This window comes from Recurvomyces mirabilis, assembly GCF_035927965.1.
Source record: "Recurvomyces mirabilis strain CCFEE 5264 chromosome Unknown scaffold_18, whole genome shotgun sequence".
Lineage (NCBI taxonomy): Eukaryota > Fungi > Ascomycota > Dothideomycetes > Mycosphaerellales > Teratosphaeriaceae > Recurvomyces > Recurvomyces mirabilis.
In genome coordinates this window covers 236,542-250,188 of record NW_027041952.1, presented here as the reverse complement: position 1 = coordinate 250,188, position 13,647 = coordinate 236,542, and the positions used below count along the sequence as shown (strand labels likewise).

The 13,647-nt window shown below is 54.7% G+C and overlaps 6 protein-coding genes across 6 annotated transcripts; 3 read left to right on the top strand and 3 right to left on the bottom strand.

Moving 5' to 3' along the window:
• Window positions 1-149: 149 nt before the first annotated feature.
• LTS14_006875 (uncharacterized protein) lies at window positions 150-1,963 on the bottom strand (the record flags this gene model as incomplete). Its single annotated transcript, XM_064839568.1, has 2 exons — window positions 150-1,616; window positions 1,955-1,963. 2 exons carry the CDS (start codon window positions 1,961-1,963, stop codon window positions 150-152), a joined length of 1,476 nt encoding a protein of 491 aa, XP_064692811.1.
• A 326-nt stretch (window positions 1,964-2,289) lies between these two features.
• Window positions 2,290-2,759, top strand: MRP2 (40S ribosomal protein mrp2, mitochondrial; the record flags this gene model as incomplete). The annotated part of the gene is made up of 3 exons (XM_064839567.1): window positions 2,290-2,396; window positions 2,457-2,628; window positions 2,697-2,759. The coding sequence occupies 3 exons, from the start codon at window positions 2,290-2,292 to the stop codon at window positions 2,757-2,759; spliced, it is 342 nt and encodes a 113-aa protein (XP_064692810.1).
• Window positions 2,760-3,334: 575 nt separating this feature from the next.
• On the top strand, window positions 3,335-5,251 carry LTS14_006873 (uncharacterized protein; the record flags this gene model as incomplete). Its single annotated transcript, XM_064839566.1, has 1 exon — window positions 3,335-5,251. The coding sequence occupies one exon, from the start codon at window positions 3,335-3,337 to the stop codon at window positions 5,249-5,251; it is 1,917 nt and encodes a 638-aa protein (XP_064692809.1).
• A 547-nt stretch (window positions 5,252-5,798) lies between these two features.
• Window positions 5,799-8,750, bottom strand: LTS14_006872 (uncharacterized protein; the record flags this gene model as incomplete). The annotated part of the gene is made up of 1 exon (XM_064839565.1): window positions 5,799-8,750. The coding sequence occupies one exon, from the start codon at window positions 8,748-8,750 to the stop codon at window positions 5,799-5,801; it is 2,952 nt and encodes a 983-aa protein (XP_064692808.1).
• A 1,744-nt stretch (window positions 8,751-10,494) lies between these two features.
• Window positions 10,495-11,294, top strand: LTS14_006871 (uncharacterized protein; the record flags this gene model as incomplete). The annotated part of the gene is made up of 2 exons (XM_064839564.1): window positions 10,495-10,931; window positions 10,985-11,294. 2 exons carry the CDS (start codon window positions 10,495-10,497, stop codon window positions 11,292-11,294), a joined length of 747 nt encoding a protein of 248 aa, XP_064692807.1.
• Window positions 11,295-11,752: 458 nt separating this feature from the next.
• On the bottom strand, window positions 11,753-12,970 carry LTS14_006870 (uncharacterized protein; the record flags this gene model as incomplete). Its single annotated transcript, XM_064839563.1, has 1 exon — window positions 11,753-12,970. The coding sequence occupies one exon, from the start codon at window positions 12,968-12,970 to the stop codon at window positions 11,753-11,755; it is 1,218 nt and encodes a 405-aa protein (XP_064692806.1).
• Between the last annotated feature and the right edge of the window lie 677 nt (window positions 12,971-13,647).

Sequence of the window (13,647 nt, the reverse complement as noted above, 5' to 3'; positions counted from 1 at the left end):
CATCCAAATTCGCGCCAAGCAGCATTATGCACTTCCTTATAGCCTGGTGAACGAAGATGCCTCAAACCATGTGTAGCTAGCTCAACTTCACTGCCAAAAATCCCATTGGCCGTCAAGCAGAACATGCAAGCGAAGTTCACAGCAGACGCCTATTCTGCCGCGTCGCCTTCGAGATGCTTCTCAAGGTTGCCGAGCAAGTCTTCATCGCCATCATCGAAGCGCTCAACTTCCGTTTCGTCACCTGCTTCTTTACTCTCTTCTGTGACTTCTATGGGCTCGCCGTCGGCTAGTGGAGGTGGTACAGCCATTTCTTCATCTTGGAGGGTCACTGATGTTACCACGGTGGAACTTTGTCTGCTGTGCGAGGTCTTTGCAAGTGGGAGCTCAGGTGAGCTCGACGGATCTCTGTCGACGGCCGTGGCTGGCGGCTCGAGGAGTGGAGCAGCTGCCGGTGTTGGGGATGACTTTGCGGGTTCCTTTGTCTCGACAGCATCAGATGTGATTTCCGCTTGCTCGCTGTGCTTAGCCATCGCCGGTGCCGGAGTCGAGGTCCCAGCCTCTGGCGCATCATCGTCAGAAAGCTCGCCTTCCTCCCGATCGTCATCATCGTCTCCTTCATCACCATCGTCTTCACCCTCTTCTCCCTCCTCGTCACCTTCTCCTTCTCCTTCGCCCTCTGCACCGCCTTCTTGCTCATCTGAAGCCGGTACCTTTGCAGCCTGCTCGGCCGTGACATCTGCAGCCGCCTCCTCGCCTTTCGAGACATGCTTGACTGTCTGACCAGGCTCAGGCACAATCTTCGTAGCGTTAGGCACAATCTTCGTGTAAGTCGTGCCATCAGGATTGGTGAAGGTGACGCGCTTCTTGCCACGACCTGGTCCTCCTTTCTTCTTCGGCGGTGGCCTATTCCGCCGGGTCGAGATGGCAGGCTTCAAGTGCTCGGCAACAACCACGCCTTCCTCGTTCGCGATACCGACGCCTTCGATGACAGTACCTGGTACTGCGGCCACAGTCTTGACGTCTGCCAGCTCGGTGGACTCTGCTACCTCGCCCTCCACGTGCTGACCTTCGGGTACAAGCACTTCATAGACATTCACTTCACCATCTGGACCAGCTTTCTGCACCTTCGTCTTTCTCATAGGTACGATAGCGCCATTGTTGATCTCCGGCCCATACAGACTGGGTAGGCCTTTTCGTCGCTTTGCTAGAAATTCAAAGTGCTTGTGCTCAGGCTCCAGGAGAGCTTCGGGCACAATCTTCCACTTCTTCGCCACGTAGCCACGGTCCTCGAGGTTTGCCTTGGCCACTTCAGTCGTCTTCTCCTCATCAGCACCATCTTCGTCCATAGAATCCGGATCCGGTTTTCGCTTCGTCCCGACTTTGCCACTGCGTGCCAGTCGCAGTAGCTGCTGAGTCCATGGTTGCAGAAGCTGATAGTCGCGTGGCATAGGAGGGTCTCCCCATTTGTCGTTCGCTTTCTGCTCCTCTTCAGAGGCGGGAGGTGCCAAAGAGACTCGTGCGATCTGCTGTCCCCATTGCTTCACGGGAAGACCTTCGAAAACATCATTGTCGGCTTGCGAGCGGCCAGAGCGATTGCTTCGTCCGGGCGGTCTGTACTGTTCAAACAATGCCATGTCAGTACTAGATACGATGGTGGATGTGTCAGGCAGCTATGTGGTTCTTCGCAAGCGTGGCGGAGAAGTGGGCTTGTCGCCGCTGCGGCCTGGGAAGGGTTGTGGGCGCTAGCCCTGAAGATGTTGTTTCGCAGGTCATACTCATGACGGCCCACCAGATCGGTACTTATTGACTGTGATACCGGATCTGCGGATACCCGCGTGCTTGTGGATCACATATGCGGTATTTCCATTCGCCACATATGTGATCGCATTGTGTTGGGCAGCAGAGTCCACAGAGAACTCGTGTTGCACGAGGAGATCACACAGTCTTTACTTACAGGAGCCATAGTTAGTCAATCCTACGCGCTTTCGGCAGGCGCGTCTCACAGCATTCATCAGACACCTCACGTGCTAATCGAGGAGCTTGACTCCGATGATTTGTTCAATTGATTTCGGACGTGATAAGACCTGTTAGAAGATGCTCGGTGCGTGCAGCTGTGTAAATCGTATTCCTGTAGTCGAGTATATCATGCGGCCAAAGACGCGGCATCTCGTTCGATGGCGGAGTTGGTGAACCACGAAGACGCACTGACCCATATGCGCTTCTCCCGACGTCCTTGACCACGACGAATCTCTCTTTCTCAATCAGATCAATACCTGCGCTTCCCCAAACATGGCACAATTTAGAGCCAAGAAGCTAGATTTAGGATGCTTCATCAACATCAAAGTCATCCGAGACCACACCAAGCGCAAGGTCTTCGAGCAGCATGAGCCGGAAAGGTAACATCATGAGCCACCATACTCTGGCTAGACCATCACATGTCTGACTGTTCTGCTCAGGCAAGCGCTTCGCTACATCATACGAAATACCTCTCTACCGCAGCGAACACGAGCGCAGGCGCAGCTGCAATTGACACAGATGCATTGCTATACACGACCGACTCAAATACGGAATCGATGCATAATGGGAGGGAGAGGAAGAGGTGTTTTGCGGGACTTTCGCATGGCTCGAGTATGTCAATGAATTTGAGCGCAGGATGGGGATGTGAAGACCGCATGGCAGGGCTGACAGTGATACAGTTTCAATTCCGAATGAATGCGCTCGCTGGCAAGCTTCCGGGTGTACAGAAGGCGAGCTGGTAAGATTCTGGTGAGGTCAGGGACTTGAGTTGTGAAGCTGTGTAAAGAAGTGTACGATACTGCATGGACGGCGTTCTGGTAGGGGGCGAACGGCAAGTTCGATCTGAGCATGAAGTGAGGTGAAGGACGAGTAGCGCAGTCGAACGACACCGATTTCGCCCTCGCCACTTGGATCAGATGGCTTCAACGTGGCAGCATGTACAGCAATGAGAGTGGACTTTGTGTATACATCGGTAGGTGGAGACGCCCTTCGCCATAGACTTATTCCTCTTCGAGCCAGCAATCGGTTCTTCTCAACACTCACTGTTCGAAGAGCATCATTCGCGCCACACAGACCACCGCTCATTGTCCATCGCTCTTTCCTCACATGTTGCTATTGTCGCACCTTCCTCATACAAGCTGCCGCTCGATGTGAAGAGTTTTCTCTTGCAGCAACCTTGATAAAAGGTCTCAAACCTTCGACCTTCGACCTTCTCAACACAACACCACTGGACCACACAACAACATCTAACACCGGCCTTTGATTACAGCTCAACTCAACACCACAACAACGGAACGCTGGACTGGACTGGATCAGGATGTTCCGCCGACTCAACACCGACCTGCCACAGGACCCGCGCCCTGCTGCCGCCAACTCTGCCACCGCTGCTACTAACGTCACTCTCGCGTCTCTCGATTTCGTGATGAATGAGAACCGCCATTTCGTAAAGGCTAATACCGCCACAGGCAACGGACCAGAAGAATACTTCAACTTCTTCCACACCGACAACGAGCGTAGCAACGAGGTCCGTGGCGAGGCCATGCACGCTCAAATCAAGAAGTCGATGCTCTCGGAGCTGAAGAAGCTGGGCATTACAGAAGTATTCATTCACGAGGGCGCTTGTCAAGCCACCAAGCCCTCAGGCCCGCACGCCACCATTTTGGCTAGCGAGCCACGGGTGTTGAAGACGCTGAAGGACGTGATTGTGATCGTCAACGAGCACAAGCAGGATCTTGGGGTCCTTGCTTACCGCGCTCTCGCGAGGGAAGGCGGGCTCGACGTCGGCAGCGTATTTGGGTTGGCCAGCAAGCTGAGTGCGGTTACGACCAATCTCGGCACTGGCCCCACTGCGGGTGATGTACATGCTCTCGCGAGCGACGTGCAGAAGTTGAGCTTGCGCGACACCAGCAAGATTGACGATGGGTTCGGTTTGCTAATTATGAACCCCGGCGAGCTGCTCTACAGTCACGCGCTCAACAAGACCATGTCGCAGGCTGCATGGCTCGCACGTAAGAGGCCCTCTGCTCTCTCTCCTCCATTCGAGATCAGCGACGTCAACCGCGTGCCAGGTCACGAAACGCCACAAGCACATATCCACGCCATTTTCGAGCAGGTCATTCCAACGCTCTTAGCTGAGAACGCCAGAATCTACGTCATTGGGCTGTCCGATGGCGGCGAGAGCGTGCTGAAGTACATGAACGACACACTCCGCAACGACGAACACGCCCATGTCGCCAGCATGATCGAGGCTGTCGCCTTGACTGAGCCGACCCACGACCTCGCGACGCTATCTTACAAACCTCTTGCGGCCTTCCTCGCTGCGTGCGGCGCAAAGAGCTACGTCCTCTCTACCAAACCTAAAGGCGAGCTCCTGAAGATGCCGCCGGTGTCTGTCGCAAGCGCAGAGAGTTCGTCACCACTGGGGTCTGCAAAGTTGTGCTCCGCAAGCATTCTATCGTCTGCTGAGCTCGATCTTGCCCGTCGCAAGTCACTCCCCACTGAGCAAGAGGATGACACCACCACCAGCCAAGACAGTCCCAGCTCCATAACGACCACGTCGCCGCCAGTCGATATCCCGAGCATCCACGAACGCGAGAGCCAGCAGTTCGGTGCTTCTACCAGTGCCGCCAGCCGCCGTAGCCTGATGGACAAGATTGCCACTAACACTAGCAACTACTTCTTCCCAGCCAGGAAGGGCGTGTCACCTGAGCAGAGCGTTACGGGCGATGTGGACACGGGCTATGTGTACAGCGCTCGCGAGGAGTATCTTGAGGAGCAAGAGCTGATGATGCAGACTTCCTACCCAGACCTGAAGGCATTGATACGCAAGCAGGCGATGGAGACCGGCAAGGAGGGTGGATCCGGGAGGGCGAGCTCGAACGAGAGCGTAGCAGGGTCGACGGCCAGTCAGATGGATTCGAACGAGAGTCAGGCGGGTTCGAGTGCTGCAGGTTCGACGGCTAGCAGGCTGGGTTCGACTGCTAGTCCGACAGGTCCGCTGGTACGCCAGGCAGATCCGACGGCGGTCAAGGCAGATTCGGCGTTGATTAAGGAGGATTCGGAGGAGTTTGGAGATTACGAATACAGCAAGGATCCAGTCAGCTGTCCTACCTTCAGCTCTGGCGTCTCGGACTTGGCTGAGATGATCTTCCCGAACGTGATGGAGGATATTCTGGGATGGTTCAAGGACGTGAAGCGTTTGGCTGAGGAGAGTGATGGTGCTGGTGCTCACTAGTGTCCAGAGGATACAGTACCGGATATCACGAGGGCGAAGGATCTGGGATGACATGAAGTGGATTGGATGAGTGAGAGAAACTTGTACTTAATGGCACGATTGGCCATGCCATGTAGCTGCTGGTCAGCTATGAGTCCCGTCAGTAGCCACATTTTGCATAATGACCCTTGCAAACTGTATGATAATTTCTATCACAGCGTCTCACATTCCCTCCTGCCGCAAATGCCTTCCTCTCACCGCAGCCTGCCACAAGGCGTTGCGGTCAGTACACAACGCTGGGGACTGGACGTCGCATCCAGGCTGGCAAACACAACAAAATCCTCCTTATAAAATCGTCGCACTCGTGGCACGCGCCGTCTACGAGGTTCATTCATGAGAGTGACAAGAGCGCTTTGAAGTGAATATGTATAATATATGCAAGGTATCTGCCGCCATCAAGGACTCGCTTGAACGCCCAGACGAGGAACAGAAGAATATATGAACAGGAAGAATAAGAAGTCCGGGCCCCAATGACTATAGCATTAGACCAACCAACCAACCATGATCATTACTGGCCTCCCACAGTCGTGCCATTGCCGAAGACGATTTTCTGACCCTGCAAATCGCAAGTCACCCCATTTCCTAAAGCCACGCTGGTGCTGTTACCAATGCTAGTGGTGGAAGAGCTTCCGTCGAAGTAGTTGGCGAGGTTGTTCTGTGCAGTCACGGCTTGGGATAGCTGGCCAGAGGTCTGGAAGACGTAGAGGATTGCTATACGGGCGAAGTCTTGTTCGCTGTTTGTCGAGGGAGATGATGAGGAGCTTGATGTTGCTGAGGCGGCGGAAGACGAGGTAGGCGAAGAGTTGTCTGAGCCCGTCGTGGTGGGCGTGGGTGTGGCGCCACCTTCGAACACGATGCCGTTGCTTGTCGCCGTGCCTGCGGCAGCAGAGGATGTAGTGGTGGCAGATCCGTCCTGGCGCTTCTCGGCAACTGTGCCACTCGCTCGCTTGACCTTACTGCTCCCACCATCACCGTCGGCAAAGCTAATGAGTGCGTTCTCGCCTGCACAACTCAAGCCTGCTTGATTAAAGAGACCGACCAGCGCCTGCGCATTGAGTGGGATGCTGTAATTTCGATCCGCTGCGGTCATCAGCCGTGGGATAGCATCACCAAGCGTGGTGTTTTGCATAGAGCCGACGAATGCAGTCGTGCAGCCTGCTCCGCTAGCTGTACCGCATGTCGTGCCCGTGTAGCCGTTCACACAGATACATGAGCACGTCGCAGCATCGGAGCCGGTAAGGACGTTGACGCCGCCGTTCTGGCAAGTGAGCTTCTTCTGGCATTGTGCCAGTGCCTTCGAGCCTGCGGTGGACGAAGATGCCGCATTAGCTTGCCGCGGTATGACGATCAGAACAACCGGCACGATGACAGCTGCAGCGGCAAGCAGAATGAGCAGTAGCATAAGCAAGAGGAACACCCACAGCGGCATCCCGCAACACCGTCTGCCTCGCTTCCTGCCCTCGACACCATGCCCACCAGCATCACTATCCGAACCCAGTTGCTCATGCCTCAGATTCGAGCTCGACCAGTTCGTCAAGCGTCTTCCACCCAATCCATCTCCTCCGCGTGAACCAGGCGGTGTGCCATTGGGTCCTGCAGCCGGGAAAGCAGCAAGCATATCACTGATACTGCCACTCCGCCTCTTGTTTTCTTCTGCTAGACGACGGTCGCGCTCGCCCGATTTCTCACCGCCGAGCCAGTCCATACCCAGTCGACTAGCTGTTCGGCCACGGTCGAGATTCGAGGCGAGCTTTGTCGCACGGACGATGAGGTCTGGCAACGAGGTCAGAGAGCCTCTTGCTTCGGCATCGCGGACAGCATCGACGTCAAGGCGTGGTGGACGACGTTTGCCTGCCTTCGATGAGAGCCCTTTGCCAGGAGCTTTGAGCATCTCGCTTTCCTTCTCGTCCAGAGGGCTGATAGCACCGCCCTTCTCCAGCCCGGCCACAATCTGTGAACGCCTCACGTCGACCTCATTAACCAAGGGCGAGGGCCCACGAGACGTGTTCCTGGCCTGTGTAGGGCGGCTAAGGAAACCTCCTTTGCTCTTTGGCTGTTTCGCCCGCTGGCTCTTTTCGGACTCCGATGAGTCTGATGGGTCGATCAAGCCGGTGCCAGAAGCCAAGATCTCGCTACTGCGAGACCGCTGAGAAAGGTTCTCTTTCGATAAAGTGTTCGAGTTGTTTTTGTACAGAGCTGCAGCAGCGGCTGCTACACCGCCTGCTTCGAGCTCTTTGTCGACATTGTCTGATCGTGTTTGACGTGGTGGTCCGTAAGTGTCAGTATTGGCATCGTACGTCAGTCGTCCTCCAGTCTCCTTGGCGAAGCCTAGCTCCTTGTCCAAAGCATCAACATCTGGTCTAGAGTTCTTTTGCTGACTCGGTAAGCTGCCGAGACCTTCACCGCTAGGCCTTCGGATCTTTTCACCACTTTTGACTGTGGTCAGGGTCGGCTTGCTCTTGCGGCCCATACTTGCCTGTCGAACGAGAGCTGGTTCGGGTGTGATGCCTCGATCACTGTCATAGCTGCTCCGGTCGTCAGCAATGGTATGATCAGCTTCTCGTTCGATAGGTGACTCTTGGTGCTCGTCCTGTATGTCGTATCGTCCATTGCCAGGTAGACTCGGCACACTACCATGTTGCTGGAGGTAGTAGTCTGGGATGCCAATCGGTATGGCATTACTACTGGCATAAGATCTCATACTGTCATGACCGCCCATAGTGCTTCCGTTCCTCGTGCTCCCACGCATACTATCAGTCTCCTCGGCAATGGGCATGACTGGCGCAGGCTGTGCATAGTATGAGGCAGGACCACGACGAGCAGATGGTGGGGGGCCAAGCGGTGGCCGCTTGTTGGCCTGGCCATAAGCACCTTGCTGATATTGTGACTGCTGAGGAGCGGAGGAGGGTGAAGAGTAACCCTCACCAGTCCACTGGCCTGTACCATGGTGAGATGGCTGCGGCGGTGGAGGTTCGGAGCGATATTGCTGTTGTGCTGGCGCTACTCGTGCTTGTCGAAGAGGCTCAATGGCCGGCGGATGAGCGTCTGGTCGTTGGGGTCGTTGTGGTGGTCGTCTCTGTCCATTGTTTGGACTTGGAATGCGTGAATCGCTATATACTTGGTCCATCGGTGCTCGCTGTGGTGCTTTGGGGAGCGGCCATGCATCATTCTGATCTGCGTACTCGGGTTCGCCATATGCACTACCATCATACAGATTTCCGGCCGGCGGTGCTGGTGGTGGCATAGGTTGGCTATACTGCTGCTGCTGCTGTTGGCCAGGTCTCATGGGTCGTTGGGGTGGCGGCCCTCGTTGCCTCTCACTGCTGCCACTTCCAGTTGGTTGCGGTTGTGGTGCTCTACGATTCTGCGAAGGCAACATGTTCCGTGAGTGTGGCTGCTCGCCTGAGGAATATTGAGGTATGCCATAAGACTGGCCCTCGTCATAATACTGATAACTCATGGGGAGATAGGTACCGTCTCATGGAGTCTATTCCGGCGAGAGTCAGAGCTCTGCTCCGTGCAAACGAGATGACGTGCTGTAGGACGCTGTCTTGCAAACCACGTACTGCGAATCGTGCGCGTGAAGTGCGTGATCGTTCGCGAGTCTGTATCCAGATCGTCGTTTGGCGGAGTCTTCGGGTGCGACACTGCAAGCTGCCGAACGGTATTCCCAGAGAAGCTCCAATCAATTCCGTTACACTCTACACAATGTACACCGCAGCAGCCCTGCCGTGCGTTCGTGCCTGCTCGTCTCCGTGTACTTCTTGCTCAAATGCTACCGTCCCTGCGGTCGTGCCGAAGATCTATAGTCGCTTGTCTGTAGGCCGCCGTGTCGGCCTTGCTCATGAGGTGGTACGCAACAATCACTGCTATGCGATGCAGTATTGTCTCAGCGTACAATAGAGACTCGTGGAATTGTATGCGTGTGGCTGGGATTGTATTGTCGTACGGCAGGCGTGTGAAACGAATGTATGAGAAGAATAGTGAATGGCTATTGTCCCTTGTACACCTCACAATCAGCGACTCAGCAGGAATTAGGAGCTCTTCGTCCTGACCAGCCACTCACCAACCACAGATGGACGACAATCAAATATGATACCAGATCACTCGGTAGATAGGTACAAACAACAACACAGTCGAAGATCAACCACAAGTGGAGTGCAGCACGGCAAAGACGGCCAGGCGTCGATTTGCGTTGGTGAGATTGCTCTCGTTAGAGATGATCGGACGTGCTCTGTCCCAAACGCCCAGCCATGTGCTGTGCTAGTATATTTAGCCTTTCAGGATTGCCGTTGGAGGGTCCGGCCTGAACTCTGCATGTTGAGACACAAACCGGTCGTGACGATGTAGTGAATGCTGACGTTTGGTACGAATCGTCGAATTGTTGCAATCGACCAGATCTATCGCCCACAGCATTTCAAACACTCCATTGTCGTCCCACACAGCATCTCGCATCTCTTCATGCACCTAGGAAGCGAGCGAACGCCTTCCCGGCAAACCCCTGCTCTTCCGCCGCCACCAACACTTCCATCTGCCTGTACCTGAAACATGGGAATCTCCTCACGCCATTTGGCTGCTTTTGAACGAATCTTGTTGTTCGTCGCACGCCCGAGCCATCCTTCGCTCAAGTCATGTCAGCTTCGTCGGTATCAGGTGAGCGGTCCAGAGATGAAGATGGATCCGATGATATTCCTTGCCGTTGAGCCCACGAGGTCTAATACCGAGACTTCGCGGGCCGTGAGATCGATATATGTACTGAACGCGAACGAGACTCGATGAATCAATGGATCAGCTGTTGTTCGACTTGAGGTGGATATAAGGTTGCATTCCTGCGCACCATTGAAGTTCTGGCCACCAACGATGTGAGCTGGAATAGTCAGCCAGCATGACTTCTTGGAAGCTGCCAACATGCTGAGCCTCATCACGCGGCAGAATAGCCATGCTGTCGATGAGGTCAGTGGCGAGCATGCTGGAAATCATCCAGGACTTGTCCTTCCTCTTGTGTAATTTTACTGCTATGCTGCTACCCTGCCTGTTGCCATTTCCCAACTATCAAGCACATTCAGAATTGGAAGGACATGCTCGGACAGCTGTATCATTGAAGAGATGTATACCCATGGCGGACCGTCACTCTCAGTCCAGTAGGCGATAGCATCTGAAGAAAGCAAACCTCATAGTGCACATCGAACGACAAAGCATAAACCATGGCTCTAATCAATTTCACATGTCCTAACGAGCTTTCGCCACCTACAGACGCATGCCATATCTTGCTCAAAGAGAACGCAGCACCTCCACAGCAAGCTCCTGTCCAGGCGACTAATGTGACCTCTGCCACCAATGCCGGCCCACGCAAGGGGAGCGCCATATCCTACCCAGCCATACCATCAAAGACCACTGACGAGCACCTCTCGTCTCAAGTCCGGGACTCTGCTCTCCAAGCATCTCCACAACCCACGACCTCCGCACCAGCAAACATTGGCCGACGTCGAGCAGCTGGCCTCTCGACACGCCTCGCCAGCACACCGCCCCGCCCATCACGGTGGCAACAAATTGGCGACATCTTCCTCCAGAATCCGACTTCACCGTCTTCAACTTCCCAGAACAATGATGAGAGATCAAGAATCGATGATTCGCCCCTTGAGTAAACGTGCTTTCCTCACAGCGTCAGGAAATCGAACCGTGCTGACATTCCAGGAGTACGTCTGAGAGAGCTGCTACGAGGAGACTGCAGTCGGAGTCCAAGCACCGGGCCCTCTGGGACGACAATGTCTTAGCCGAGACCTCATTCACACCGGCTCGTCTACTCGGGCTCATAATAGACCCAGCGCCATCACACGGCCAGCTTCCAAGATCCGCTCAACGGTTGACGCCTCAGCCCATGCCTACTAAGGAGGCGATCGATGCCTGGCTCACCTCGACCGAGAATGCGTCTGACACTTCATCAGATGAATGGACAGGCGATGAAGACTTCCTACCTCGATCAGCCCGGGCGCGACATCGTTAGCAACGATTACAGCGGAAGCGTGCACGTAGGGCCCAGGTACTGCGCGATGCTCTTACTACAGCTGCTTGCATGGAAGAACGGAAAGCAGAGGAGACCAAGCTTCAGGCCGAGGTAGAAATGAACGTGCGTGTCGACGATGCTACGAGCGTACACGATGGGGTGGGCGCATTGTTGGCCCCAGATGAAGGTGCATTGGTGGCGATGGCTGAAGGGCCAATGTCTGTGGCTTTTCGGGAACGGCTTGACGCTTTGCGCTCACCTGTTGTTAGCGCAGGACGCTTTCGAGAGCCGCGGAGAGTGGATACTACCAAGCAGGGGTAGAAAAGCGAGCAAATCGATCGCCGACTACTTCCGTTCGAGATGGCAGCTGATACACTGGGCGAAGTGCATGGCATATCCCGTAGAGTCATGATCAGCAAGCCTCAAGGGCGTTGAGTAGCATATACAGAAGTCGGTATCTACTTCTCAGCACTCTTCGCGCTTCTCAGATCAAAACTTCGCCCTCTTTGCCCGCTAGTGGTGACAGGCGTCATCATCTCCAGTGGCTCTATCACTGTCTGCACCACTGTTGTACTCTTCACACCTTGCATGCCCACCAATTCTTCCTGACTTCCATCCCGACTATGCACGCCACTCCTTCCACCTTCGAGCCCCAAGCCACGCCCTCTTGATGACTTCCGCATGTGGTCCGTTCCTCTGGCTTCGATCGTCGTTGTGACGCCGTACTGCTGATCTGGTCGTAGTCTAAAAGTGTCTAGGACCCGACTCCGCTCGTCCAGTGTTTCGTCGTCAAAGAGGAGGGCGCGGCGAGTGAGTGTGTAAAGGAGCACGTCCAGCCAGCCGTTGGACGTGATCATTGCTCCAGCGACACAAAGCTCCAAGAAAGTTATGTGCCCTCCCGCCATACTGGTCAGACGTGCAGTAACCAAGGGGAGCGTGCAGACGACGTACACAATAGGGTAGGCAATGATCAGTTTCGCCGCACTTCTCGCCCTCATCTGTGTCGAGGATGTTGTGTAGAACGACTCCTTGACCCGTCGTCGCAGGATCAAGAAGATGAGTGTGTAGATGATCACCGTCCCGAACTCGGCAATGATGACCCAGAAATAATGCAACCACAGACGTTCGTTGGTGTATTTGAGATTCACCCAGCACCACGCACCAGCTCTAACATAATAATCATCCGGGTGCATCGCCACGCCTATAATGGCACAGGCGTACACAAAGATCCACGCTGATACCACTGAGCACAGGAAAGCCTTGTGACCAAGTCGTATATCGTGCACAATGTCCAGGTAACTGTGTAGTGCTATGGCGAGAGTGAAGACGCCGGAAGCCAAGTCGCCTGTCGACACGAACCATCCTTGTGCCCAGCAGGTGCTGGAGTGCACATCGATGCTATCGGCGCGTAGCCAGGCTGTGTTGAGGAGGAAGGCTAATGATTGTTGAATGTCTGCAAATACCAGGTTGAAGATCAAGACCACGAATTGGTTTACTCGTGCGTGTGTCTTTGCTTTCCAGGTTATCAGTCGATATGCCAATCTTGCGAACAATGCCACAGACGTCAGGAAGGACAGAAATCCAAAGAATGATACGGCCATCAGTCCTCGCTGCAATATCGGTGGTAAAGGCGTCAACGTCGTCGGCTGACTGACTATGTTCGTACTCGCTGCCATGGCTGACAATGTGAAGTCCCTCCCAGCGTGTCGAAGGAAGAGCAGTATTACCGAGACCTGAGATCGGATGCCTTTGTGGTTGCACTAAGATTCCGAAGCTGTTGTGGAACAGCCACGCGAACGTGCGGTGTTTGTCGATTTGTGTTCCGGAGAGCTGCAGCTCAGAGGTCGGTCTGCTGCTGCCCACACCGCGAGGTCGACGTGGTGGTCGTGTATAGGTTAGCACTCCACCGCCATGCTGCTATCTCGTGGCTTTGTGATGGCGTAGCACCTGTCTGTCCCTGCTATTGTCCGAACCCAAGTGAGTGGTTTCCTGGTTGATGCAGTAGCAGTCGACACGAGTGAGTGGAATGGCACCAAAGTCCGCCACCTGAGGTTACAGGAAGGATGAAGTGAAGACATCGTACCGCGTACCTGAGGTATACCCTCCCGCCCTCGTGGCCATGAAAGCCACACACATGCCAGATTGCTGGGGCTAAGGTCGCTCTAACAAAGTACAGCGCCGCCGTGAAGAACAATGCGGCTAATGGTCACGGCCCATGAGTGGCTAAACCCATGCGAGAGCACCAAATGAGGTGAAAGGACGAACCCGCAAAGGACTTTGCGACGATAGGGCTAGATCGGACGCCTCGATCCATATGATTCGCATAGGCGATGGGAGCTCAGGCACCATGCAC